This window comes from Ovis aries, chromosome 3, assembly GCF_016772045.2.
Source record: "Ovis aries strain OAR_USU_Benz2616 breed Rambouillet chromosome 3, ARS-UI_Ramb_v3.0, whole genome shotgun sequence".
Taxonomy (NCBI): domain Eukaryota; kingdom Metazoa; phylum Chordata; class Mammalia; order Artiodactyla; family Bovidae; genus Ovis; species Ovis aries.
In genome coordinates, this window is record NC_056056.1 from 218,527,604 (window position 1) to 218,553,924 (window position 26,321).

General features: G+C 44.1%; 1 protein-coding gene across 3 annotated transcripts; it reads left to right on the plus strand.

The window, feature by feature from the left end:
- Positions 1–218: 218 nt before the first annotated feature.
- XRCC6 (X-ray repair cross complementing 6) lies at positions 219–25,212 on the plus strand. 3 transcript variants are annotated; one of them, XM_060413594.1, is made up of 13 exons: positions 219–603; positions 873–966; positions 3,371–3,483; positions 11,088–11,226; positions 11,497–11,751; positions 12,404–12,584; positions 14,487–14,673; positions 17,821–17,989; positions 20,281–20,442; positions 20,899–21,028; positions 22,164–22,264; positions 23,987–24,100; positions 24,794–25,212. In XM_060413594.1, the coding sequence occupies exons 2-13, from the start codon at positions 891–893 to the stop codon at positions 24,988–24,990; spliced, it is 1,824 nt and encodes a 607-aa protein (XP_060269577.1). In that variant the 5' UTR covers positions 219–603; positions 873–890; the 3' UTR covers positions 24,991–25,212. The 3 variants fall into 3 exon arrangements, with proteins under 3 accessions (XP_060269577.1, XP_012031092.2, XP_042103731.1); XM_012175702.3 differs by having other exon boundaries at positions 219–244; positions 877–966; XM_042247797.1 differs by lacking the exon at positions 23,987–24,100 and having other exon boundaries at positions 219–244; positions 877–966.
- Positions 25,213–26,321: the final 1,109 nt, after the last annotated feature.

Here is a 26,321-nt window from a genome sequence, read left to right on the forward strand (position 1 = left end):
GTAGTGTCCTGACGGACGGCGAGGGGCGGGGTTTGGCGGGCGGGGGCGGGGCTTCGCAGACTGCGTGGTGGTAGTTCGGAGCCGGTGCAGAAAGCACCTTGTGGGAGTGGGCGTGTTTGCTAGACAGAAACAGGGCGCGCTGTGCGTGATGACGTAAGCGGGGTTGATTGGGTGCAAGAACAGGAGCTTGCGCGTGTGCTGCGCCCCGCCTTCTGCCCAAATTGATCTCTTCCTTGAGTTCAAGGTAGGCGCGAAGGGGCTGTTCTCTGTTTGTTGTTTGCTGGCCAGGGCTGCTGGCTTCATTCTGCTTTGCCTATTCAGACTTGCGAGTCCCCCGTAGCCTCGCGGTGGGGCGGTGTCAGCGAGAAGTGTGCAGACCCGAGAGGGTGGAGGAGACAGCCTCTCATCTCCGTTTCTTCCTTCGGGGAGAAGGCGGCACCTGGCCTTGGAGGGCGGCTTCGTTTGAGACCTCAGTGGGCATAGCTGGCTGAGGAGTTGGGGAGGATTTGGGGTCGGGATGAGGATAAGTGGGTCTGCTAAGAGACGGAGTACCCTGGACTGGGAATCTTCAGTCCAGATGATGCCGGAGACGAGACTGGACCACTAGGTCAGGCTACCCAAGCACACCCATTAGAGGGGTTATCACGGGCCACCGGCCGTAAGGGATATAGCTCAGGAGAGACTGCTTCGGAAATGGTCCCCATGCCCGTTTGCCTTTGCATCTCAATTACCAAGCACTCCAGGCAGCAGGATCCAGCATCCACATTTCTCACAACTAACCTTTAGCCTTTAGGACAGATCTCAGAGGATCCTAGGAGTGGATAACTTTTAGGTTTAAATTTACTTTGTTACTGATCTTCGCTTTCTTTCACCTAGTGAGCAGTAACAACATGTCAGGGTGGGAGTCTTACTACAAAAATCAGGGTGATGAGGAAGAAGAACAAGAAGAGGGCCTTGAAGTAGGTGGTAAGTGACTTTCATTAACATGTACCATTGTGTGTGTGTGTGAAAGACTTTCCCTGCCTATCTCTGCTGGATGACCCTTGTTGTCTCCTGGCCCACCCTTCTCTCCCCAGAGAATCTCCAGTACTTTCCTCCCTTTGAACTTTGCAGAGCTGCTCTGAAAGTGAAAATGAAAGTTGCTCAGTCATGTCTGACTCTTTGCGACCCCCGTGGACTATACAGTCCATGGAATTCTCCAGGCCAGAATACTGGAGCGGGTAGCCATTCCCTTCTTCAGGGTATCTTCCCAACCCAGGGATCGAACCGAGGTCTCCCAAATTGCAGGCAGATTCTTTACCAGCTGAGCCCCCAGGGAAGCCCTAGGCACTTTTATTTGGGTCCTACTCTAGTCTATGGTACATTCCTAGTCTCAAACTTTTGCTGGGCACTGATAGATTGAGCTCCAATAAATTACACTGAAACATTGGTATTAAGGGTCAGGTAAGAACCTTCCTCACCCAGGAAAGTAGTTTTTCTCATTCTTGGACCTCAGTGCAAAAATGCTTTCACCCTACAATAACTGCAGCAACCAAAGAGTAAATGTTAGCAACACAGATACAAGAGTCATTCCTTCACCTTAGCCTGGTGTTTTGGGAGTATGTGTTCAGGCAACACAGTAACACATAGGCCAAAGGAAAACAAACAAGGGTTGCATGTCTTATTCAGTTAATAAGTTGCATCCAACTCTTTGGGATCCCATGGACTACAGTACGCCTCCCCTGTCTTTCATTGTCTCTCAGAGTTTGCTGAGATTCATGTCCACTGGGGCAGTATGCTATCTAACCATCTCATCCTCTGCTGCCCCCTTCTCCTTTTGCCTTCAGTCTTTCCCAGCATCAGGGTCTTTTCCAGTGAGTTGGCTTTTTGCATCAGGTGGCCAAAGTATTGGAGCTTCAGCATCAGTCCTTCCAATGAATATTCAGGGTTGATTTCTTTTAGGAAATCATGTATTCTACATACTGGTTAATTTAAGTCCTGGGTAGAAAATTTTAAAGTATTTTTATTAAAAGTGAGAAATATAAGAAATATAAAAATGAAAGATCTGTAATCTACATAATCTACCACTCTTACACAGCCATTACTAGCATTTTGGCAGTTAGCATATTTCCTTCCTATGTCTTTCAGACTATGTGTTTCCTAAGTATATATAGTCTGTTTTTGTTTGTATCTGATTTTTATATAATTGTAATCATAGTGCTTATATTTCCTCCTTTTTAATTTATACTTTCAAATTTTATGTTTTTCAAAAAGAATTTTAAACATAACTTTGTGTACCTTTTTTCTTTACTGTACTATAGATATATCTTTCCATGTAACTGCAAATATAGCCTCTGACTCACTTTAAATGTGCTGTGAATTTTTTCAGTCTACCTTCCTTTGGACATTTTAGTTTTCAGTTTCTTACTTTAATAAACAACATTGTGGAAATTTTTGCATAGGGTTTTTCCATATCTTATTTTCTTAATATAGATTCCTAAGAAGTAAAATTTATTGGCTCAAGGTAGAATTTTTCTTTGAGGTTCTTGACATGTATTGCTTTAGAAAAGATGGGTAAATAAATTTATTGCATTAGGAAGAAGCATAGTCAAAAGGGAGACAACCAGATATTATATGTCTTTTTATGAAAAACTCAACATCACCTATAATGTAATTATGCCAGAAAAAAAAAAAAAAAAAAAAAGAACACCAAATCTGATGAAGTCTCTATAGGTCCTTTGTGGAAAAGACCGAACTATGTTAATCTACATCAGAAGAATGTAGTCAAGCAAAATCCAGAAGGTGGAAAACTATATGACATAGTAGCTAGGTCCTTTGGCAAATAAATTATAAGAGACAAAAGACAGAGGGGCTATCCATGGATTAAGAGGCTTTAAAAATTGTTTTGTTTTGTTTTTTAAGTCAAAACCAGTGTGTAGGAATGTTGGCTTGGATGATTAAACTATAAAGAAAAATAATGAAAAATGATTACCAAAGTCAGGATGGTGGTTACACTTGGGAGGAAGGTGGGTGTTAAAATTGGAAGGGGACCTGGAGAGGGCTTCAGGGGTGACTGGCAAGATTCAATTTCTTAATGTGCTGTTGATTTTAAGAATGCTTGCTTTTTTTTCTTTTGGGTTGCATTGCGTGAGCATGGCTTGCCAAATCTTAGTTCTCTGGCCAGGGATTGAACCTGTGTCCTCAGCAGTGAAAGCATGGAGTCCTAACCACTGGGCCACAAACGAGTTCCCTAGGGGCGTTCATCTTATAATAATTCATCAGGTTATAGTTTTGCTTAATGGGCTTTTTCTATTTGTTTTATATGAATAATAAACATGATAAATGTGAAACAACTGCAAATACTTCCTTCAAATTTTTTTTCCCCCCATAGGAGATTATTCATATTCAGGAAGAGATAGTTTGATTTTCTTGGTTGACGCTTCCAGGGCCATGTTTGAATCTCAGGATGAAGATGAGTTGACTCCTTTTGACATGAGCATCCAGGTGAGACTACCTTTTCATTTAATTAAACAAACAAAAAAGTATTAACACCCCTTTAAAAAATGTGGACTCTTAGAAAAGTTTGTTTGGATTGATAAAGGGTGGTTAGCCTCCTAGGATGGCTACCTATATTTGCAGCTGAAAAAGAGTAGCAGGAGTTGGAGAGCAGGCCCATTTTATTTTGGGTTTGAGCTTCTGACCCTGGGAATACATTGCTCCCACCTTCTGTGTTAGCTCTGGTCATAGAAGTCGGCTCCTCTTTCTCTAGAGATGTTTGTGTAAAGGAAGGAAAGAAGTTCCAACAGTTATGCTGTGAGGTAAGTCCTTTTGTAAGTAATTATGTGGAAGCTGAGTATTACTTGTGATTGTGGAAGATTATTACAACAAGAGGACAAACAACCTAATTTTTATTTATTAATTTTATTTTGGTTGTGCTGGATCTTCATTGCTGCATGCGAGCTTTCTGTAGTTGCAGCGAGGCGGGGCTGCTCTCTATTTACACTGTAAGGGCTTCTCATTGCGGGGCCTTCTCCTTGCAGCACGTGGGCTCTAGGTCATGCAGGCTCAGTAATTTTGGCTCCTGGGCTCTAGAGCCCGGGCTCAGTAGTCATGGTACACTGGCTTAGGCGATCATTGGGATGTGGGATCTTCCTCCACCAGGAATTGGACTCATGTCACCTGTATTGATAGGAGGATTCGTTTGTTTGTTTAATACTCATTTATTTATTAGGCTGCATTGGTCTTAGATGCGACACTCGAGCTCTCTAGTTGTGCACATGGACTTAGTTGCTCCATGGCATGTGGGGTCTTAGTTCCCCTACCAGGGACAGAACCCATGTCCTTTGCATTGCAAGGCAAATTCCTAACTACTGGACCACCAGGGAAGTCCCTGGTTCCTCTACCTTTTCTAAAACCAGCTTGAACATCTGGAAGTTCATGTATTGCTGAAGCCTGGCTTGGAGAATTTTGAGCATTACTTTACTAGCGTGTCAGATGAGTGCAGTTGTGTGGTAGTTTGAGCATTCTTTGGCATTACCTTTCTTTAGGATTGGAATGAAAACTGACCTTTTCCAGTCCTGTGGCCACTGCTGAGTTTTCCAAATTTGCTGGCATATTGAGTGCAGCACTTTCACAGCATCATCTTTTAGGATTTGAAATAGCTCAACTGGAATTCCATCACCTCCACTAGCTTTGTTCGTAGTGATGCTTTCTTACCGGGGTCCAGCCCCAGCAGGATCCAGGGGTACCCTCAGGAGAGACGGTGTCGGAGAGAGAGAGAGAGAGAGAGAGAGACAGAGAGAGAGAGAGAGAGAGAAAGAATGAATGTTGCAGTTAAGAAAGTAGAGGAGAGGAAGAGGTTGATATTCCTTGGTTTACACAGAAAGCCGATAAAGCACCTACATGGGACTTGCTCTGTTCACGAAGGCCTCAGGCGCCCTCTCGCCCTCAGGCGAAGGCGCAGAGCACCTTCTCGAGAGGGTCTTAGAAGCCCTGGCAGGAAAGTGAACTCAGAGAGCCTCTGTGCTCCAGGGGAATCACCTGAAAAAGAAAGAGAAAGAGAAAGAATGACACGGGGAGACCAAGCCTCAGTGAGCAAGGCCCACAACTTTATTTTCAAAAGGAGCTTTTATACCTTAAGTTGTACATAGAGAATAATGGAAGATGTAGAGTCATTCAGGGTCAGCAGTCCTGACCCTTATCGAGACCAGGCTTTCTTTCTGCATACCTTTCCATTTACAAAGGTCTTAGGTGATTTACATCATCTTCTGGCCAGGAGGCCTGATAACATTTTATGACTCTTTGTTCTGATAAAGTTTCAGTTCAGTTCAGTTCAGTCTCTCAGTCGTGTCCGACTCTTTGCGACCCCATGAATCGCAGCACGCCAGGCCTCCCTGTCCATCACCATGTCCCGGAGTTCACTCAGACTCACGTCCATCGAGTCCGTGATGCCATCCAGCCATCTCATCCTTGGTCATCCCCTTCTTCTCCTGCCCTCAATTCCTCCCAGCATCAGAGTCTTTTCCAATGAGTCAGCTCTTTGCATGAGGTGGCCAAAGTACTGGAGCTTCAGCTTTAGCATCATTCCTTGCAAAGAAATACTTATTTTCTCTAAAGGTGATTTTTCTAAAGTCTAGCACCATTCTCCAAAAGCACTAGATAAAGTTGCATTCCTATAGGGCAAAGGTGCAGTGGGCTATAACAAAGAATTTATTAACTCAAGGTTTAATGTTGTTAATACCAAGGCTACTACTTATATTTCTATATATCAACTATATTAATTAATGCACTCCCAGGCACACAACGAAAGATATGAAAACTTAGCAGCAAGCATTGGTTCAATAATGAAACCCTCCACCAGTACTACTATAATAATTTTTAACTCCTCAAAAGGCTCTATATTTTTAGAATGTTTTAAGCTTCCCGTGCCTCTCGTGGTTGGGAGGCTGTGAACAATCGCAGGCATGGTTGTAAAAGTCCAGATAAACATGTCAGGCAAGTTAGAAAGCCATCAGAAAGGTTTGAATTGAAACACTCCTATCATGCCCAGATCTTCCCTGGTGGCTCAGAGGCTAAAGCGTCTGCCTCCAATGTGGGAGACCTGGGTTCGATCCCTGGGTCGGGAAGATTCCCCTGGAGAAGGAAATGATAACCCACTCTAGTATTCTTGCCTGGAGAATCCCATGGATGGAGAAGCCTGGTAGGCTACAGTCCACGGGGTCGCAAAGAGTCGGACACAACTGAGCGACTTCACTTTCACTTTCACTTATCATGCCCAGGAGACTTATTAAATAGAGCCCTAAGTTGATTTTCTCCAGAGAATGGCAGTTGGGGATAGCCCCCTGTTAAATGTCAGAAAGCTTTAGTGAAGACATAAAATAGTAAGACAGACAGATTCTGGTTTTGGGGTCCATGATTCAGGTCCATGGGGTCCCTCGAGTCCTGATCCACCTTGCCCGTTAGGTCTCTTCCGCATGACCTTGTCATGGGTGGGATCTCCCGTGTTGGCTCCTGGCACTTTCTAAGGCCCACTTGACTTTCACATTCCAGGATGTCTGGCTCTAGATGAGTGATCACATTGTGATTATCTGGGTCATGAAGGTCTTTTTTGAATAGTTCTTCTGTGTATTCTTGCCACCTCTTCTTAATATCTTCTGCTTCTGTTAGGTCCATACCATTTCTGTCCTTTATCGAGCCCATCTTTGCATGAAATGTTCCCTTGGTATCTCTAATTTTCTTGAAGAGATCTCTAGTCTTTCCCATTCTGTTGTTTTCCTCTATTTCTTTGCATTGATCACTGAAGAAGGCTTTCTTATCTCTTCTTGCTATTCTTTGGAACTCTGCATTCAGATGCTTATATCTTTCCTTTTCTCCTTTGCTTTTTGCTTCTCTTCTTTTCACAGCTATTTGTAAGGCCTCCTCAGATAGCCATTTTGCTTTTTTGTATTTCTTTTCCATGGGGATGGTCTTGATCTCTGTCTCCTGTACCATGTCAGGAACCTCATTCCATAGTTCATCAGGCACTCTATCTATCAGATCTTTAGGCATTAGAGAAGTGCAAACCAAAACTGAAATGAAGTTCATACCCACTGCTGCGACTGCTAAGTTGCAGTCGTGTTCGACTCTGTGCAACCCCATAGATTGCAGCCTACCAGGCTCCCCTGTCCATGGGATTCTCCAGGCAAGAACACTGGAGTAGGTTGCCATTTCCTTCTCCAATGCATGAAAGTGAAAAGTGAAAGTGAAGTCACTCAGTTGTGTCTGACCCTCAGCGACCCCCATAGACTGCAGCCTTCCAGGCTCCTCTGTCCATGGCATTTTCCAGGCAAGAGTACTGGAGTGGGGTGCCATTGCCTTCTCTGATCATACCCACTAGAGCTGGTATAATTAAAAAAAAAAAAGAAGAACAATAGGTAGAGTTGGCAAGGATGTGGAGAAAGTGGAACCCTCATATGTTGCAGGTGGGAATATGAAATGGATCAGCTGCTGTGGAAAACAGTTTGGCAGCTCCTCAGAAGCTTAAACATAGACTTATTATTTGACCCAGGAGGGGAACTCCTGGGTATTTACGCAATTAAATAAAAAACAGCTTCTCAAATCCTAATTCTGCCACTTACAAACTGTATGTTATTAAGAGAGTTGCTAAAGCTTTTATACATTTTCTCATCTGTAAAATGGAAATAATAATAGTACCTGCTGTGTCAAATTGTCAGAATTAAATATTTTCATTTTTTAGATTGAGATGTAATTCACAAAACAAAATTAGGAAGTAATTTCATAACCATTTTGAAGTATACAGTTTAAAGGTATTTAGTCATTCATGTCACCACTCCCTATCTCATTCTAAAACTTTTTGAATGGATAAACAAAATGTTTATATATAGTCAGTCAGTTCAGTTGCTCAGTTTTGTCCTACTCTTTGGGACCCCATGGACTGTAGCACGCCAGGCTTCCCTATCTATCACCAACTCCCAGAGTTTACTCAAACTCATGTCCGTCGAGTCAATGATGCCGTCGAGTCAGTGATGCCGTCCAGCCATCTCATCCTCTGTCATCCCCTTCTCCTCCCACCTTCAATCTTTCCCAGCATCAGGGTCTTTTCCATTGAGTCAGTTCTCGCATCAGATGGCCAAAGTATTGGAATTTATATTTAGGTGGAATATTATTGTTGTTATTTAGTCACCAAGCCATTCTGGCTCTTTTGTGACCCCATGGATTGCAGCCCATCAGGTTCCTCTGTCCATGGAATTTTGTAGGCGAGAATACTGGAGTGCGTTGCCATTTCCTTCTCCAGGGGGTCTTCCTGACCCAAGGATCAAATCTGAGTCTCTTTCATTGGCAATCGGATTCTTTACCACTGAGCCACCAGGGAAGCCAAATGGACTGAAGCCATAAAAAAGAATGAAGTACTGATACAAGCTACAAGGTGATTGAACCTTGAAAACATTAAGTGAAAGAAGCCAGGCAAAAGGTCACATTCTGTATGTTTGCATTTATATGAAATACAGAATAGATAATCCACAGAGAATGCAGGTGGGTAGTTACCCCAGGCTGGAGGGGGAGGGAAGAATGCGGAGCAACTTCTTAATGGGTATGGGGTTTGCTTTTGGGATGATGAAAATGTTTGTTAACTGTTACAGATAGAGGTGGTGGCTGTACAACATTGTGAGTGTATTAATTGAACACTGAATTGTTCACTTTGAAATGGTTAGTTTTGTTATGTGAATTTCACCTCAATTAAACATGTTACTATTTCTCCACAGAGAAGAATTTCTAAGGATTTATTGTATATCTTGTTTCTCATATTTTTGCAGTTGGGAATCAAAGAGAGGTTTCTCATGTTCTAATTTCTATACAAATAGTTCTTTCAGTTGACAAGTCAGAATATCTTGCATCTAAAAAAAAAGAATAAAAACCATTTTGAACCTTAAAGCAGTGGTTTTCAGTCTTTAACCTACATCATGCAGGGCTTGTTGACACAGATTGTAGGACCTCACCCCACAGTCAGAATTTCTGATCCTATAGGTCTAGAGCAGAGTGCAAGAATTTGCATTTCTAGGGACTTCCCTGGTGAGGCAGTGGTCATGTTTCCACTGCAGGGGGCTCGTGTTTTATCCCTGGTTGGGGAACTAGATCCCACATACAGAGGCCAAAAAGAAAAGAAAATGCTTGTCCAGCGAAGTTCCAAGGTGATGCCAGTGCTTGGAGATCACTCTTTGAGGAACACTGCTTTAACATTTTTTGGATCACGGGCCTGTTAGGAGATGTGATGAAGGCTATATACCCTCTGCCCCAAAATGATACACTTACAGTATATGTAGAAAGATTGCTGTGTGTAATTTTACAGGGCTCAGTGAAATGGGAATACCTAGAGAACCCAGAAAGAACTGCCGTATTATGCAGTGAATAAGTGAAACATTCACAGATGAACATAATGTATTTGATAAGGAGCAAGGAAAAAACATTTACTTATATTCTGTTTTAGTTTGTACGTGCTGTCTCTGTGTGTGGTTTATTTTAGAACATGAAGAAACCCTCACCAGGTTTTTATAGAAGTTTGTAGAGTGCTCAAAGAATAGATTAAAATATTTATAGAAATGATTGCCTTAAAGATTTTAATTGTCTTTAGACTTAATAAATAAAAAATTTTAATTTAAAAAATGACACCTTGCCGTGAAGATATATAAGTTCTGCATTCCGGGAGAGAGTTGCTAAGGAGGAAGACCAGGTAGAGTCTCAAGCAGGATATGGAGAGGGGTTGCCAGGGTTGGTTTATTCCTCAGCTTTGCAGAATCAGAAACTTAATTTTGCCAGTGTCTCTAGAATTATAGGCCACAAGGCCTAACCCACTTATGAGACACTGATTTATCACATGCTGGCTTTGGTTTAAATGGATGGCTAGAACTTTCCTGGAATACTGACATCTTTAAATGTGTAGTTAAGCAAATTTTATTTCAAAAAATGCTGTTGGTAGTTACAGATTTATTTCAGGTCACATATACTTTAAAAAAAAAATTTTATTTATTTATTTATTTATTTATTTATTTTTGGCTGCTCTGTGTCTTCATTACCTGCAGGCTTTTCTCTAGTTGTAGGGATTGGGGGCTACTCTCTAGTTGGGGTTCTTGGGCTTTTCATTCTTCTGTTACAGAGCGTGGGGTCTAGGTGCGTGGGCTTCAGTAGTTGTGGGGCACAGGCCTAGTTGCCCCACAGCCTGTGGGATCTTCCCGGACCAGGGATAGTACCTGGGTCCTATGCTTTGGTAGGTGGATTCTTAACCACTGGTGGTGGTGGTGGTTTAATTGCTACGTCATTAACCACTGGATCACCAGGGAAGCCCCCAGGTCACATATATTTAACATTTGCTTAAATTTTATACATGTATAATTTGTTTCTTGGTATCAGGCTACTAGAGAAATGATAAAGTGGCCTGTCTAGACTCAGCGAATTAAGTAAATGACACCACTGGGACTCAAATTCTGGTTTTCTGATTCTGCTGCTGCTGCTGCTAAGTTGCTTCAGTCGTATCCCACTCTGTGTGACCCCATAGACAGCAGCCCACCAGGCTCCCCTGTCCCTGGGATTCTCTAGGCAAGAACACTGGAGTGGGTTGCCATTTCCTTCTCCAATGCATGAAAATGAAAAGTGAAAGAGAAGTCACTCAGTCATGTCTGACTCTTTGTGACCCCATGGACTGCAGCCCACCAGGCTCCTCCATCCATGGGATTTTCCAGGCAAGAGTCCTGGAGTGGGGTGCCATCGTCTTCTCCGTTTCTGATTCTACTGCTGGGCTTTTATTTATTTATTTCCCTATAGTAGAGTTTCCTTCCTGGGTGTATACCTAGTTTCAATTCTCTGATTTATTATAGTAGGAACTGCTTATACTTCTGTTCTGTGTTTTATCACAGTCTGCTTTTTTGTTATCATAATGTAAATGGCCAGCATTCTCACTGGTTTGTGAGTTTCCTGAAGGTAGGAGTCTCGCCTTACTCTGAGGCCATGTAAATTCAGCAAACATATATTGAGGGCCCTACTATGTGTCAGGCACTTGTGGAGCTTAAGTTTAGTGGTAAATAATATTAACTGAAGTTTTGTTTTTGTTTTTTCAGTGCATCCGGAGCGTATACACCAATAAGATCATAAGCAGTAATCGAGATCTCTTGGCAGTGGTGTTCTATGGTACCAAGAAGGACAAAAATTCAGTGAATTTCAAAAATATTTACGTCTTACAGGAATTGGATAATCCAGGTCAATAGTATTCTGTGATCAACCTTTCCCTTTCACATGAGAAGGTAACTGCCAGGCACAAGGAGGGCTGTGGAGGAGGAAGCAATGACATCTTGACTGGGAGTACGCTTTCCTGCACAAGGGGGTTCTTCCTGGGATGTGGACCTCTGTGGCATGGGTTAATCAGCGCTGGGTGAGAAAGAGACCCTAGGCCCTTCTGTTGGTTTTGTACGTGTGGCCGCTGACACCGTTCTGACTTTGCTGCTCATTTAACCCCCTTTCTCCGATCAGGTGCTAAACGAGTGCAGGAGCTTGACAAGTTTAAGGGGCAGGAGGGGAAGAAATATTTCCAAGACCAAATTGGCCACGGCTCTGATTACTCCTTAAGTGAAGTGCTGTGGGTCTGTGCCAACCTCTTCAGCGACGTCCAGTTCAAGATGAGCCATAAGAGGATCATGCTTTTCACCAATGAAGATGACCCCCACGGTGATGACAGTGCCAAAGCCAGCCGGGCCAGGACCAAAGCTGGGGATCTCCGGGACACTGGTTGGTATTCTCATTCTGTTTTTTTTTTTTTTAACAGCTCCATTACAGCTCAGTTTTATTCAGTAAACAAAGGATAGTACACCCTCTCCCCAAAGGAGAGGCCCCCAGTCTTTAATTTATTTGATCACATTGTGTGGCTTGTGGGAATCTTAGTTTCCCAACCAGAGATTGAACTCATGCCCCCTGTGATGGAAGTGTGAAGTCTTAACCATTGGACCATCGGGGAGGTCCCTTCCGTTGCTTTTTATTTTGGTCATTGTTTAGTTATGAAGTCATGTTTTATTGCTTCTTTATAGCTGACGTCAAATATTTGCTTTTCACCCTTCAGAGGAAAATGAAAAAATAAACTGAAGCTAGGGGAAACCCTTATGTAACATTCCCAGTGAAAATGGCCAGGCCATTAGCTGTCCGAAGGACTCTACTGGAGTGAGCTTTTCTTGACTTCAGTGCCACCACCAATGGTGGTTCTTTGAATAACTTTTCTGAAGTCATTAGAGCAGCTAATCCCCTTAACCACTTTCTCTAAGTCCTGAAAATGTTTTATTATCAATCTAGTCTTAGAAGCATTTGTTTAGCATATTTGAACTTAACTGAAAAAAATTGTCCCTTGCTGGAAATTGTTTCCCCTCATTGTTGTCTGTCCTCGCCCCAGGTATCTTCCTTGACTTGATGCACCTAAAGAAACGTGGAGGCTTTGACATATCCTTGTTCTATAGAGATATTATCGTAGCAGAGGATGAGGACGTAGGGATTCACTTTGAGGAGTCTAGCAAGCTCGAAGACCTGTTGAGGAAGGTTCGCGCCAAGGAGACCAGGAAGCGTGTGCTCTACAGGTGGGTATTAAGCCTGGGTCAGCACCTTCAAGGCCCCTAACTAATCATAAGCCATGCATGGCTTTGACCTTCTTGCAGCTTAGCTCTGGGTTGTACCAGCTCTGGGTTATACCACTGCCTCACTGTGTTCCTCTTAAAAAAATGTGCTTTATTTCAGGATGACCCAAGTTATTTGCTTTTCTTTCTCTAGATAGAGCAGGTATGCTGTTTGTCCGAAGTAACACACTTCTCCACTCCTTTGGGGTAAATAACTGTGGCCTAACGGTATCCCCAGGTTCACTCTCGAGGACATTGTCAGTTTTTTCTCCTCTGTAGATTGGGGATAACAATAGTACCTCATATAGAACAAAAACTCAATGCATGTTAATTATTATCATTGTTGTTGTGTTATTCTAGTTTCTTATTAAAAATGAAAAAGAGGAAGTGTTGGTTGCTCCCTCATGTCTGACTCTTTGGGATCCTGTGGACTGGAGCCCACCAGGCTCCTCTGTCCATGGAATTCTCCAGGCAAGAATACTGGAGTGGATTGCCATTCCTTTCTTCAGGGGATCTTCCAGACCCAGGGATTGAACCTGAGTCTCCTGCAGTGCAGGTGGATTCTTTACCATCTGAGCCATGGGAACCAGAGGGTTGGATTATCTTCTTTTAGAGAAGTTAGGATTAGAATCCTAAAGCCTCTTCAGTGTTTCTTACTGAAGAGCATCAGACTTTGATTTTAGACAGCTTTCCTCAGTAGAGAAGAAAGAGACCATTGGTAGTTTTTGAGCTGTTTTCAAAAACTACAATTCCACTAGAAAACCCATGAAGTTTTTTAAGGAAACCAAGATGCATCTCTTTGCTGTAGTTATGGTTTTGTCGTTGGTCTCTCTTTCCCCCAAGAAAAGAGGGGGGAAATTTCTCTTTTCCCTCAAATAAGCACCCTATCACCTTCCCCCTCTTCCTGAAACAGTGGAATATTGTTACTCCAGTTTGGAAATCTAGCATGTTGGTGGAAGTGGCAGGGAGAATGAAACAGTGGTTGAAAGTAGGGTATGGAGTCCGATTGATTTGAATTATAGTCCTGGCCCCTTTGCTGTGTGGCCTGGGGTAAATCATGTAGCTTCTCTGAGCCTCAGTAAAATGGGAGCAAAAATGGTTCCTCCTTAAAGGACTGCTGTGATGATTAAAAGGAATAACGTAATTATAAACGGTAGCTAGTCTTTCTATTTTGTGAAAGAGTCATTATAGGGTACTGGGTAGAATAATAATAAATTGGAGCTATTTGAAAACAAATTGCCTAAGGCTTAGAAAATTATTATACTTATCGTTGTTATAATAAAATAACATAATTATTTATTGCATGATTATTATGTGCCAGGCACCCTCCTAAGCTCTTTGTCTCCAGACTCTCAGCAACAAGTCTGATGGCTTGAGCCTGGACCAGATATGCCCATCTTTTGGTCAAGGTAGGGCACGGTACTTTGCAGGACATTTTCCCAGAGCAGTAGGGAAAGGGAGATTCTCAAAGAAAAATGGGGGTTTCATGGTTAAAAGAAGAGGGAAGGTATACCAGACAAGCAGAAAGCACAGATAACATAGTACTTACAGGGTTATGATGATGATTAAATGAGAGAATAGCTGTAAATTGATTTAGTAAATGGCTAGACTCAATTAAAAAAATCTCTACAGTACATTCTTTATCATTCTTTTAACAATACGTTCTGAAACTAATTTTTTGTGGTGCAGACCCTAAGATGTATTATAGCAAACTCCATTGTATTATTAAAATGCTTTATGTTTGCATTCAAAGAGCTTGAATTATTGGACGGGATAAAACAAATCATGGCTTGGGAGCCACGAAGGAATTTTAGATAGGAAAGTATAATCTTTCAGTCCAAATTTAAAGTTTTTTCTCTCCTTCAGGTTGAAGCTTAAACTCAACAAAGATGTAGCTCTCACTGTTGGCATTTATAATATGGTCCAGAAGGCTTACAGACCTTCTCCAGTGAGGCTTTATCGTGAAACCAATGAACCAGTGAAAACCAAGACCCGGACATTTAATGTAAATACAGGCAGTTTGCTTTTGCCTAGTGACACCAAGAGGTCCCAGGTAGGTCTTCCTTCTTAACTGAATTTTGTCCTGTTGAACTGTTGAGGGAGACAGGATCAGTCTAACCAGTTGAGTAACCTTTCATGTGTGCATCCTTCCAGCCAAGTTGTTGTCATTACCCTTTGGAATATGGCATCTGGATCAGTAATACCTTAGGGGCTAGAAAGTTAGACCCAGTCATTTGAAAGAGATGTCAGTGAAAGAGATGTCAGCCCTCAGTCACTCAGCACATGCTACTCTGAGTCTCAACAGTCTAATTCTTTGCCCAGTACCACGGCAGAAAGGGTTTTATAGTTGACTAGGTAGGCGAGTTGTGCGTACTCAGTCCTGTCCACCTCTTTGCAACCCATAAACTGTAGCCCACCATGGCTCCTCTGTCTACGGGATTTCCCCGGCAGGATTACTGGAGTGGGTTGCCATTTCCTGCTCCAGGGAATCGTCCCGGCCCAGGGATCAAACCCAAGTCTCTTGCATCTCCTGCATTGGCAGGCAGATTCTTTACCACTGTGCCGAAGGGCTTCCTTAGTGGCTCAAGTGGTAAAGAACCCGGCTGCCAGTGCAGAAGACCAGGTTTGATCCCTGGGTTGGGAAGATCCCCTGGAGAAGGAAATGGCAACCCATTCCAGTATTCTTGCCTGGGAAATCCCATGAATAGAGGAGCCGGGCGGGCTGTAGTCCATGGGGTCACGAGAGTTGAACACAGCTTAGTGACTAAGCAGCAACAAGGAAGATGAGTTAGGGAAAGTGTGAAGTGTGTTAGATGTGAAGTGTACTCTTTTTATAAGGGAGACGGTGGTTGTTATTGTTGTTGTTTTGCCAAACTAATCACAGTTCTTCCTGTGTTTTGAAACGATACATGCATGCCTTCCTTAATCTGAAAGACTGACTAAGAATGTAGAACCTTATGTCTCATCCTCTCACCTTTGTTTAATCTGTAGAAGGATTTTAATTTATTCGGCTGTGCTGGGTCTTAGTCGCAGGATCTGTGATCTTCCTTGTGGCATGAAGGATCTTCTGGTTGTGGCACGGAGGATCTTTATTATTTAGTTGCAGCATTCGAACTATTATTAGTTGTGGCACGTGGGATCTAGTTTGCTGACCAAGGATGGAACCCAGGCCCCCTGCATTGGGAGCGTGGAGTCACTAGACCACCACTAGCCACTGGACCACCAGGGAAGTCCCAATATTCTGTTAATTTCTGCTGTATGGCAAAGTGATTCAGTTATATCTAGGGCTTCCCTGGTAGCTCAGCTGGTAAAGAATCCACTTGTAATGCAGGAGACCCGGGTTTGATTCCTGGGTCACGAAGTTCCCACTCCAGTATTCTTGGGATTCCCTGGTGGCTCAGTCAGTAGAGAATTCGCCTGCAGTGTGGGAGATCTCAGTTCAGTCCCTGGCTTGCTCAAAGAAGGGAAAGGCTACCCACATCAGTATTCTGGCCTGGAGAATTTCACGGACAGAGGCGCCTGGCAGGCTATAGTCCGTGGGGTTCCAAAGAGTCAGACACAACTGAGCAACTCTCACTTACATATATATATATGTGTGTGTGTATATATATATATATTCTTTTCCATTATGCTTTATCTCAGCTCAGCATGTTGAATATAATTCTTCCCTGTAGAAAGGTTTGATATCTAAAATTAAAGTTGAATGAGTCATCCTTTCTTTTTAATTATGCAAAATGTGGGAGAGCAATTTTGCATAAGTTCAAGACCTAGGAGGATCAACTAAGTGACTAAAATTAGATATTATTTTGATTCAACCCTTGAGATGTTTTTTGGAGCACAAATTTCAGGCCAGAGTGTCTTGCCCTACTTTCCAGAAGGAGAAGATGACAAGAAATTTCCCCTTCCATTTTGGAGGTAGCTAGCACTCTTGCCTGGAAAATCCCATGGACGGAGGAGCCTGGTGGGCTGCAGTCCATGGGGTCACTAAGTTGGACACGACTGAGCAACCTCACTTTCACTTTTCACTTTCATGCATTGGAGAAGGAAATGGCAACCTACTGCAGTGTTCTTGCCTGGAGAATCCCAGGGACGGGGGAGCCTCATGGGCTGCCGTCTGTGGGGTCGCACAGAGTCGGACACGACTGAAGCGACTTAGCAGCGGCAGCAGCAGCAGCAGCTTTCCATGTTGGTTTATTGATAGGCAGTACCTCTTCTGGTTACTGAGTTTATCGATTCATTGTGCCTACAAGAAAAATCTTAAGAGCTCTTTTTTTTTTTTTTTTTAATAAAACTCAAATTTGATTGTTACTAATTTCTGTTACAAATCACATATTTAGGCTCCAGATGCAAATGTTGACATTTGAAAGTGTAACAGATAGTAACAGACGTTTTAAAGAGATGTGTGTATGTCTGCCTCCCGTACTGAGACCTTTCACAGTACCTGACATAGGTCCTCTCAATGAATAGGTAAGGTTTGAGCATCCTTTATGTGTCGGGGTGGTGCCGAGAGTTTGTTGTTGTTGTTCACTAAAGTCGTGTCCAACTCTTTGCAACCTCATGGACTGAGAGTTTAGTACATGTTGTTACATGAGAGAAAGCATAACTGCTTAAAGAGCCAGGTCTTTAGCACCAGACAGATGTGGTTTGGTTCAAGGCCCAGTTCACTTGTATAACCTGGAGCAAGTTAGTAACTATTGAGCATCAGTACTGCTGCTGCTGCTGCTAAGTCGCTTCAGTCGTGTCCGACTCTGTGCGACCCCATAGATGGCAGCCCACCAGGCTCCCCCGTCCCTGGGATTCTCCAGGCAAGAACACTGGAGTGGGTTGCCATTTCCTTCTCCAATGCATGAAAATGAAGTCACTCAGTCGTGTCCGACTCTTAGCGACCCCATGGACTGCAGCCTACCAGGCTTCTCCGTCCATGGGATTTTCCAGACAAGAGTACTGGAGTGGGGTGCCACACTCATCTGTAAAGCAGAGTTTTTAACATTTATCGCCTAAGAAGTTGTTACAGATGATAAACTGGGTGGCAAAAGTGCAGTGCCTGGTCAGCCCTCAATGAATGTCCATTCTTATTGGTAGGAGGAAGGTGCTTCCTGCCCCTTAGAAGAACGCCGGTTTTAACTCGCTGTTGTCATGTAGCAGCCATTTTGTCTCTGCGTAGCCTCTTTACATGGCTCTCGTCTTTCCCTTTCTATAGATCTATGGGCATCGCCAGATTGTATTAGAGAAAGAGGAAACAGAAGAGCTTAAGCGGTTTGATGAACCAGGTTTGATTCTCATCGGTTTCAAGCCCTTGATGATGCTGAAGAAGCACCATTACCTGAGGCCCTCCCTGTTCGTGTACCCCGAGGAGTCCCTGATAAATGGTAAGGGGCACAGGCCATGGGTAAACGAAGAAGTGATGTAGAAGGCAGTTTACCGAGCAGCATTTCCCAAATGCCTGCTGCTGGAAACTGTATAGGAGGCGTTACTGGGTGTTTTGAAAGCATTTCTTATTTTAGAAACATGGGACTAAACAAAGATTTCTTTCAGTTCAGTTCATTTCAGTCTCTCAGTCGTGTCCGATTCTTTGCAACCCCTTGAATAGTAGCACGCCAGGCCTCCCTGTCCATCACCAACTCCCGGAGTTCACTCAGACTCACGTCCATCGAGTCAGTGATACCATCCAGCCATCTCATCCTCGGTCGTCCCCTTCTCCTCCTGCCCCCAATCCCTCCCAGCATCAGAGTCTTTTCCAGTGAGTCAACTCTTCGCATGAGGTGGCCAAAGTACTGGAGTTTCAGCTTTAGCATCATTCCTTCCAAAGAAATCCCAGGGCTGATCTCCTTCAGAATGGACTGGTTGGATCTCCTTGCAGTCCAAGGGACTCTCAAGAGTCTTCTCCAGCACCACAGTTCAAAAGCATCAATTCTTTGGTGCTCAGCCTTCTTCACAGTCCAACTCTCACATCCATACATGACCGCAGGAAAAACCATAGCCTTGACTAGATGGACCTTAGTCGGCAAAGTAATGTCTCTGCTTTTGAATATGCTGTCTAGGTTGGTCATGACTTTCCTTCCAAGGAGTAAGCATCTTTTAATTTCATGGCTGCAGTCATCATCTGCAGTGATTTTGGAGCCCAAAACAATAAAGTCTGACACTGTTTCTACTGTTTCCCCATCTATTTCCCATGAAGTGATGGGACCGGATGCCATGATCTTCATTTTCTGAATGTTGAGCTTTAAGCCAACTTTTTCAGTCTCCTCTTTCATCAAGAGGCTTTTAGTTCCTCTTCACTTTCTGCCGTAAGGGTGGTGTCATCTGCATATCTGAGGCTATTGATAATTCTCCCGGCAATCTTGATTCCAGCTTGTGTTTCTTCCAGTCCAGCATTTCTCATGATGTACTCTGCATATAAGTTAAATAAGCAGGGTGACAATATACAGCTTTGACGTACTCCTTTTCCTATTTGGAACCAGTGTGGTGTTCCATGTCCAGTTCTAACTGTTGCTTCCTGATCTGCATACAGATTTTTCAAGAGGCAGGTCAGGTGATCTGGTTTAGGACCCAATACACTGATACATATTGTGAATATCCAGGAGGGGATATGAAATTAGCATATTTAAAACTTACTTGCTTTAAAATTCTTTCTTGGAGCATCAGATAGGGAGTTTGGGAAAAACAAAACACAAACGTGGCATCTTCCTTAGGGTTGCAATTAGAGATGCATGAACTTGGCCACTGGACTGATGCTGAAGCTGAAACTCCAATACTTTGACTACTTGATGTGAAGAACCGACTCATTGGAGAAGACCCTGATGCTGGGAAAGATTGAAGGTGGGAGGAGAAGGGGAGGACAGAGGATGAGATGGTTGGATGGCATCACTGACCCGATGGACATGAGTTTGAGTAGGCTCCGGGAGTTGGTGATGGACAGGGAGGCCTGGCGTGTTGCAGTCCATGGGGTTGCAGAGTCGGACACGACTGAGCAACTGAATTGAACTGAACTGAACTTGACCACTGGGTTTATCTGTCCAGACCTATATTCCTTTGTGCTATAACTAATGAACCCCCTGGAATCTGGACCTGACTGGTTTTCATTAGCAATTCAGGCTTATATCATTAGCCTGTTGTTGCTGCTAAGTCACTTCAGTCATGTCTGACTCTGTGTGATCCCATAGACAGCAGCCCACCAGGCTCCCCTGTCCCTGGGATTCTCCAGGCAAGAACCCTGGAGTGGGTTGCCATTTCCTTCTCCAATGCATGAAAGTGAAAAGTGAAAGTGAAGTCGCTCAGTTGTGTCCGACCCTCAGTGACGCCATGGACTGCAGCCTTCCAGACTCCTCCGTCCGTGGGCTTTTCCAGGCAAGAGTCCTGGAGTGGGGTGCCATTGCCTTCTCCGATCATTAGCCTAATGACAGTGAAAGTGAACTGACATCAGTAATTCACATTCCTAAATGGAGTGTTCGACGCTCCCAATCTCTTACTCCTTTCCTTTTTGTGCCTCTGCTCCCCCAACTTTTCCCTCTGCTCTGGGTCCGTCACCCCTGACCTATCTAAGTGTCAAAAGTCCTTTTAAGAAAATGGAAGAGAAACTGTAGGCTTATAACTTGGGCCAAGAGGGAAGAAAGGAGGAGACACCTTTAGGATGTAGACCCCTGGGACGTTTGTTTTCCAGGGAGCTCAACTCTGTTCAGTGCTCTGCTCACCAAGTGCCTGGAGAAGGAGGTCTTGGCTGTGTGCAGATACACACCGCGCCAGAACACCCCGCCTTGTTTTGTGGCCTTGGTGCCACAGGAAGAGGAGCTGGATGACCAGAAAATTCAGCTGGCTCCCCCAGGTAGGTGGAAGAGGTGATTTCAGGGCTTTTGAACCTGGCTTAAGCTTTGGAATCACTCATGGGATACCAGCTCAGACCAGCCAAAGCAGAGTCTCTAGGAATGGAGCCTGGGAATTGTGTATTTACAAGGTTGATGTTGTTGTGTCGCGAAGTCGTGTCCGATTCTTTTGCAACCTTATGGACTGTAGCCTGACAGGCTCCTCTGTCCATGGGATTTTCCAGGCAAGAGTACTAAGTGGGTTGCCATTTCCTTCTCCAGGAGATCTTCCAGACCCAGGGATTGAACCCGGGTCTCCCACACTGTAGGCAGACGCTTTACTGTCTGAGCCACCAGGGAAGTCAGCCCCAGCAGCACAGGACACAAAAGGGTGAATTGGGGCTAAGAGAAAAACGACAACTCGGTGACTGAAGCCTTTTATTAGGTCAAGTCTCTGAAGACATACCTTTCTTCCTCAGGCTTCCAGCTCGTCTTCTTGCCCTATGCTGATGACAAACGGAAGGTGCCCTTTACCGAAAAAGTCATGGCCAACCCAGAGCAGGTAGACAAGATGAAGGCTATTGTTCAGAAGCTCCGCTTCAAGTACAGGCGAGTGATGCATTATTCACAGGCTTTTTTTTGGATCTGCCTCTTGAGTTGAAGCTCTAACTGGAGTTTCGACTTAAACACAGACCAAGAGAATATGATTTTATTATTTTCCATTAACTGATGGTTTATAACTCTTTAGAAGCTATGCAGAGAGCAAAAGGTCTGGAATTGTGCGAAGTGTTTATAGCTGGTTGACCTGTTGTGCTGAGAAAGCCAGGTTAGTTAGTTGAGTTTGCTCAACAAAGAAGCAGTAAGGAGGAGGTTCTTGGATGGCCTTCTTCTTGATTGTTGTCACACAGCAAGTAAAAGTAAGTAAATCCAGTGTCAACTGTTGCAAGCTTAAAAGGATAATTATATAATTCCAGTTACTCCCCCTCACATGCATGTAGACCATCTCCCAGAACCTTTGTAAAGTGACACCATTTTTTCACATTCCATCTTTTGTCTCTGGGCTATTTCTGAGCAAACTGACCTTCCTCCTTCAAAGGAAACTTCCTGGTATAGTCCTTTATTGGACAAATGGAAGCAGTGTTCAGATTCTATCATGTGTCAGGCACTGTTCTAGATACAGTTCCAACAGTATCTCATTTAGATAATTCAATGGCATTTTCATAAGAACCTGCCCATTTTACAGATGAAGCAACTGAGGCTTAGAGGAGTGAGGCAAGTTGTCCAGATTCACCCAGCTAAAAGGAACGGGGGCCAGGGTTCAAGTCTAGGACTGTATGCCTCTAGGTTCTTTCTCTTTTTTACTCTCATGTTGCTTTTGAATATGGTAAGAGAGACTATCAAGTTCATTATCTCCTCACCGCCCATCATCCGTCCTTCATCTTTTCTCTGTACGTGCCTCCCCTGGCCCTGCCTCCTCTATTTGTGTCTCTGCCCACAGCTGCCAGTGTCAGACAGATAGGTGGGTATTGTTTTGCTTTTAAGTTCACTTTTGGATCTTTAGCATCAGACAGTAAATTGAAAACTGGTAAGAAAGAGGTTGATTCAAGAGAGAAGACTCCCAGCTATTTTACCCTGGGTGTATTTCTCAGCTGACCTTGGGCCTGCACTGTCTCAGCTGAGTTTTTATTTTTGTTTTTTAAATATTTACATCTTTTAAAATTTATTCATATTACTGTTTTATCAGAAGTGACAGCTTTGAGAACCCAGTCTTGCAGCAGCACTTCAGGAACATGGAAGCCTTGGCGCTGGATTTGATGGAGCCTGAGCAAACTGTGGACCTGACATGTAAGGAGGCCATAACCGAGCTGAGAAGTTCTTTTCTTGGGAGGCTTTCATGTTCATTTTTCCTGCTCCAGTACTATGCATGCATTTGCTGGCAGCCTCTAAGTACTTGACCTTGTTGTCCAGGTCATCTCTGCTCGAGAGATTTTCTAGACCAGCTTAGATTGCCTGGGAACAGATCTGGCCAGTTCCGCAGTAAAAGGAGGAGAAAGTGCCAGGTTTCTGAGACCCATCTCTGAAGTAGGCCACCTATGACTCCGTGTTGGTAAAAGTTAAAAACAACAATCTGTACCATTTATTGAGTGCTTGCTGTGTGCCGGGCACTGTTGTCCTATGTGTTGACTCATTTATTCCTGATGACCATGAGGTGGGTGCCGTTACTATCCTAGGTTGCAGAGAAGGGAGTGACTTGCCCCAGGCATTAAGTAGTAGTGGTGGATGGACCTAGGTTTAGAATCCTGTGAGCTGGCCCAGAGCCCTTGCTCTGAACCGCTGTGCCCACTGCTGCTCCATCAGATGGCATGCTCTGCCTTCAGAAAATGTACCTCGTTACCCGGCATGGAGGAGATCTGCCTGGCCTCTGAGCTCCCTGCTGTTCCCTGTCTGGATTGTGACTCTCTGATGTATTTCAGAAAAGGATGCATGACATTTAGCAATGTCAGTAAATACCCAGTGGAAAACAGGTTGGATTTAAGAGACTCTAGACAGAGGTTGAAAAGATCAGAACCGTTAGTTTGGCCTTCTTGGCTTCCCAGTTATTAATGTTCTCTTTCATACTAGACAAAAGGAGCCAGCCTTAAAAACATAAGAGTTATTGGACCTGGGTCATGGTGGTGACTATCAGCTGGGCCTGGCATGCCCCTGACCCCGCACCACTTCAGTCTTCTCTCTCACCCTCCTTCAGTTCATATGCTGCACAGCTGGCCTGCAGGGAGATCCAAAATGTCAGTCTGATCACGTCGCTCCCCCATTCATAGCCCTTCAAAGTCTCCCCAACACTCTTAGCCTGAGGCCTAGTTCCTGGGCAGGCATCTGAGGCTTCCGTGGCCTCGCCATGCTGCCTTTCTAGCCTCCTTGCTGGTCCTGCCCTCCTCATACCCCACCTGCAAGCTGTGCCACCTGCTGTCTCTCATTCCCGTGCCTTCTGCTGAGACTGGACTCAGCTTGCCAGACTGTCTGCACAGAGTCCTTCCTGGCCACTGCCCCACCGTGATCCCGCATGCCTGTGTGGCCTCTTCCTTCACGGCACTGCCGGCCTCTGCTGCGTTGGTGATTTTACCTCCTCTCGCCTGGCCTGTAAGCCCTGAAGGCAGGGACTCTTGTTGAATCCCCTGGCTCTAGCCCTGTTCTCAGCTCTGCCCCTTCTCTGCTGTTTGACCTCAGCGAAGTAATTTAACCTCTCGAATTTCCACCTCTGTAAAATGAGGAGAGGTTTCCCTACTCCAGAGATTGTTAGGAGGAGTAAATAAAAATAATAGTAAGTTTAAAGCATTTAAGAGAGTACCTGGCTGTTGTGCTCATTAAGGGCAATTGTTAGAAGCTACTTGGTAAATGTTAGGCTTTTACTGAGCATTTTTGTGGCCAGGTGAGCTGCCTCCTGGAGCTGCCTTACACCTCCCCGTCTCAGCAATTCTATATTTTCTTCTCTTGTTCCTGTAGATTTGGATTGGGCAGAGGCTGGGCTTGTGACTCACCAGGCCACTCTTCTTGTTTTTAATTTTCTAGTGCCCAAGACTGAAGTAATGGATAAAAGACTGGGCTCCCTTGTGGATGAGTTTAAGGAACTTGTCTACCCACCAGATTATAATCCTGAGGGAAAAGTAACCAAGCGAAAACAAAGTAAGCAGCTGGGCATGGATGTTCAGTGGGTTTCTTTTTTTTTTTTTTTGCTGCACCGCACAGCTTACAGAGCATACTGCCTGTGTTTTCACCTAGAAGTTTTATGGTTTCAGGTCTTACATTTAAGCCTTTAATCCATTTTGAGTTTTTTTTATAGTATGGCGTGAGAAAGTAATTGATTGTTTTGTACATAGTTGCCCAGTTTCCCCAGCACCACGTATTGAAGAGGCTGTCTTTTCCCCCTATTCTTGTTTCCTTTGTCATATTTATTGCCCGTGTAATGCAGGTTCATTTCTGGACTCTATCTGCTTCACGGATTTGTGTGTCTGTTTCAGGGCCAGTACTATATTTGATTACTGTAGCTTTGTAGTATAGTTTGAAAGTATAAATGCTTTTTGAATAAAAGAAGGAAGGAATGAATGACTTGCTCACCCAGAATGATCAGGAGTTTGGGGTAAGCTGGTAAGACTTATGACCTTTAACTCCCTCCTAGATGTGATACTTTTTAAATTTTGTATATAACTGAAGCTGCCTTATCAAGACACCTGTCTTCCTCAAGGTGTGCTAGGTGGGCATCACAGCTTTATGGAAGATGGTTAGCTGCAGCCCTGATCACATGAGGGGCCCTGTGCCATATAGCTGGGATCCCAGTGGTAGCCTTTCCAGTCACTCCCACCTGACCTCTGTCCTCAGATGATGAAAGTTCTGGAAGCAAAAGGCCCAAGGTGGAGTTGTCCGAAGAGGAGCTGAAGGCCCACGTCAGCAAGGGCACACTGGGTAAGCTCACCGTGCCCGCACTGAAGGAAGCCTGCAGGATGTATGGGCTGAAGGGCGGGCTGAAGAAGCAGGAGCTGCTCGATGTCCTCACCGAGCACTTCCAGAAGGCCTGACCAGAGAGCATACAGCCAGCCACCCTTCCACAGTGTAGCCAGGCTGCCCGGTTTTGTTTGTATCAAGTCGAAGCCTTTCTTCTCCTGATCCAGGACGAGTCTGCGTGACAGAACTCAAGAACTTGGTTTATGAGACTTTCTGTTGCCATGGAGATAGCCCGCCCTCTCATTTTGCTGTGCCTTACTCTACTGTCTGAATAAAGAGCCTAACTTTGTACTATATACTGTTCCATAGTGTAAAAGAGAAAAGATGTCTCCTGTGCATCCAAAGAGGCCGTTGGTTGTGAGCTTTACTTTCTCTCCCACTGGGAATGCGTTTCCTCCCAACGGAAACATCAGTGAGGGTAGGGAAGAGTGGGACAGTTAAAGGCACATGAACATGCTTTAGGGATGATAATCCTGGTCAGGTTATATTCTGATCCTGTTTCTTTACACGTGTCACGTTAAGATCTAAAGATCAGATTTCAGCAATAATAATAAGGTAACTTGTCTAATTCTTGTACCACTCGCTTCATGAGTACATAGCAACTCCCCTACTCTTGTTGTATTTTCTTAAGATCACATTCAAGTATATGAAGAGATACACATTTTCTGTTGCCCTGAGAATTTGGGTTGCACTGTAAGTGAAATGAGTTATTCCTGTAATTTTTCAGGGGAGCTGTAGGAAGTTCAAGAAGGAGAGGTTTGATGGGAGAACGGAAAAAGGAGGGGTCCTTGAATCGGGAAAAGGGGAAGAGGAGGGGAGGGATCTCTCCGTGTCTCCCCATACCTTCCCTCCTTTCTCCTCCCTGCCCCTTTCCTTGTTCCTTCTGCAGTTACTGCTTTTGAAGAATTAGCCTGAGAGAAGGAAGGAAAGCACCTGGAAGGGTTTTTATCCTCTGAGGATGGCTTGTAGGTCCTGTGTCTTTGAGACTAGAATGAGCATCTCATGAGGTGAGTGTAGGAAGGATCAGGTTACTCTTGGAAGAGGTTTTCAGTTTTGGATTCTTTGCTCTGAGTTTTATGGATTTTTTTTAACTTCTTTTTGCCTGTGTATGTTTGGAAAGATGTTATATTCTTGTTTGGATTTCTTTCCTTATTTTGAGGAGAGGGAAAATAATTATCCAATTAGATTCCTTTGAGGAGACAGCAAGATAATGCAAAATCATTTAATACAGGAAGTGTTCATTCTTGTTGCTGGGAAATAAGACCACCCCTGCTAAATGACACATTTTTGGAAAACTCTGGGTTCTAGAGAGGGTTACAATGCCACAGAGGTAGATGGAAATCAGGCTGGCCATCTCAAGTAGGAGGGTAAGAATGAGTGCCACCGCTCACTGGGCCTTTGCTTT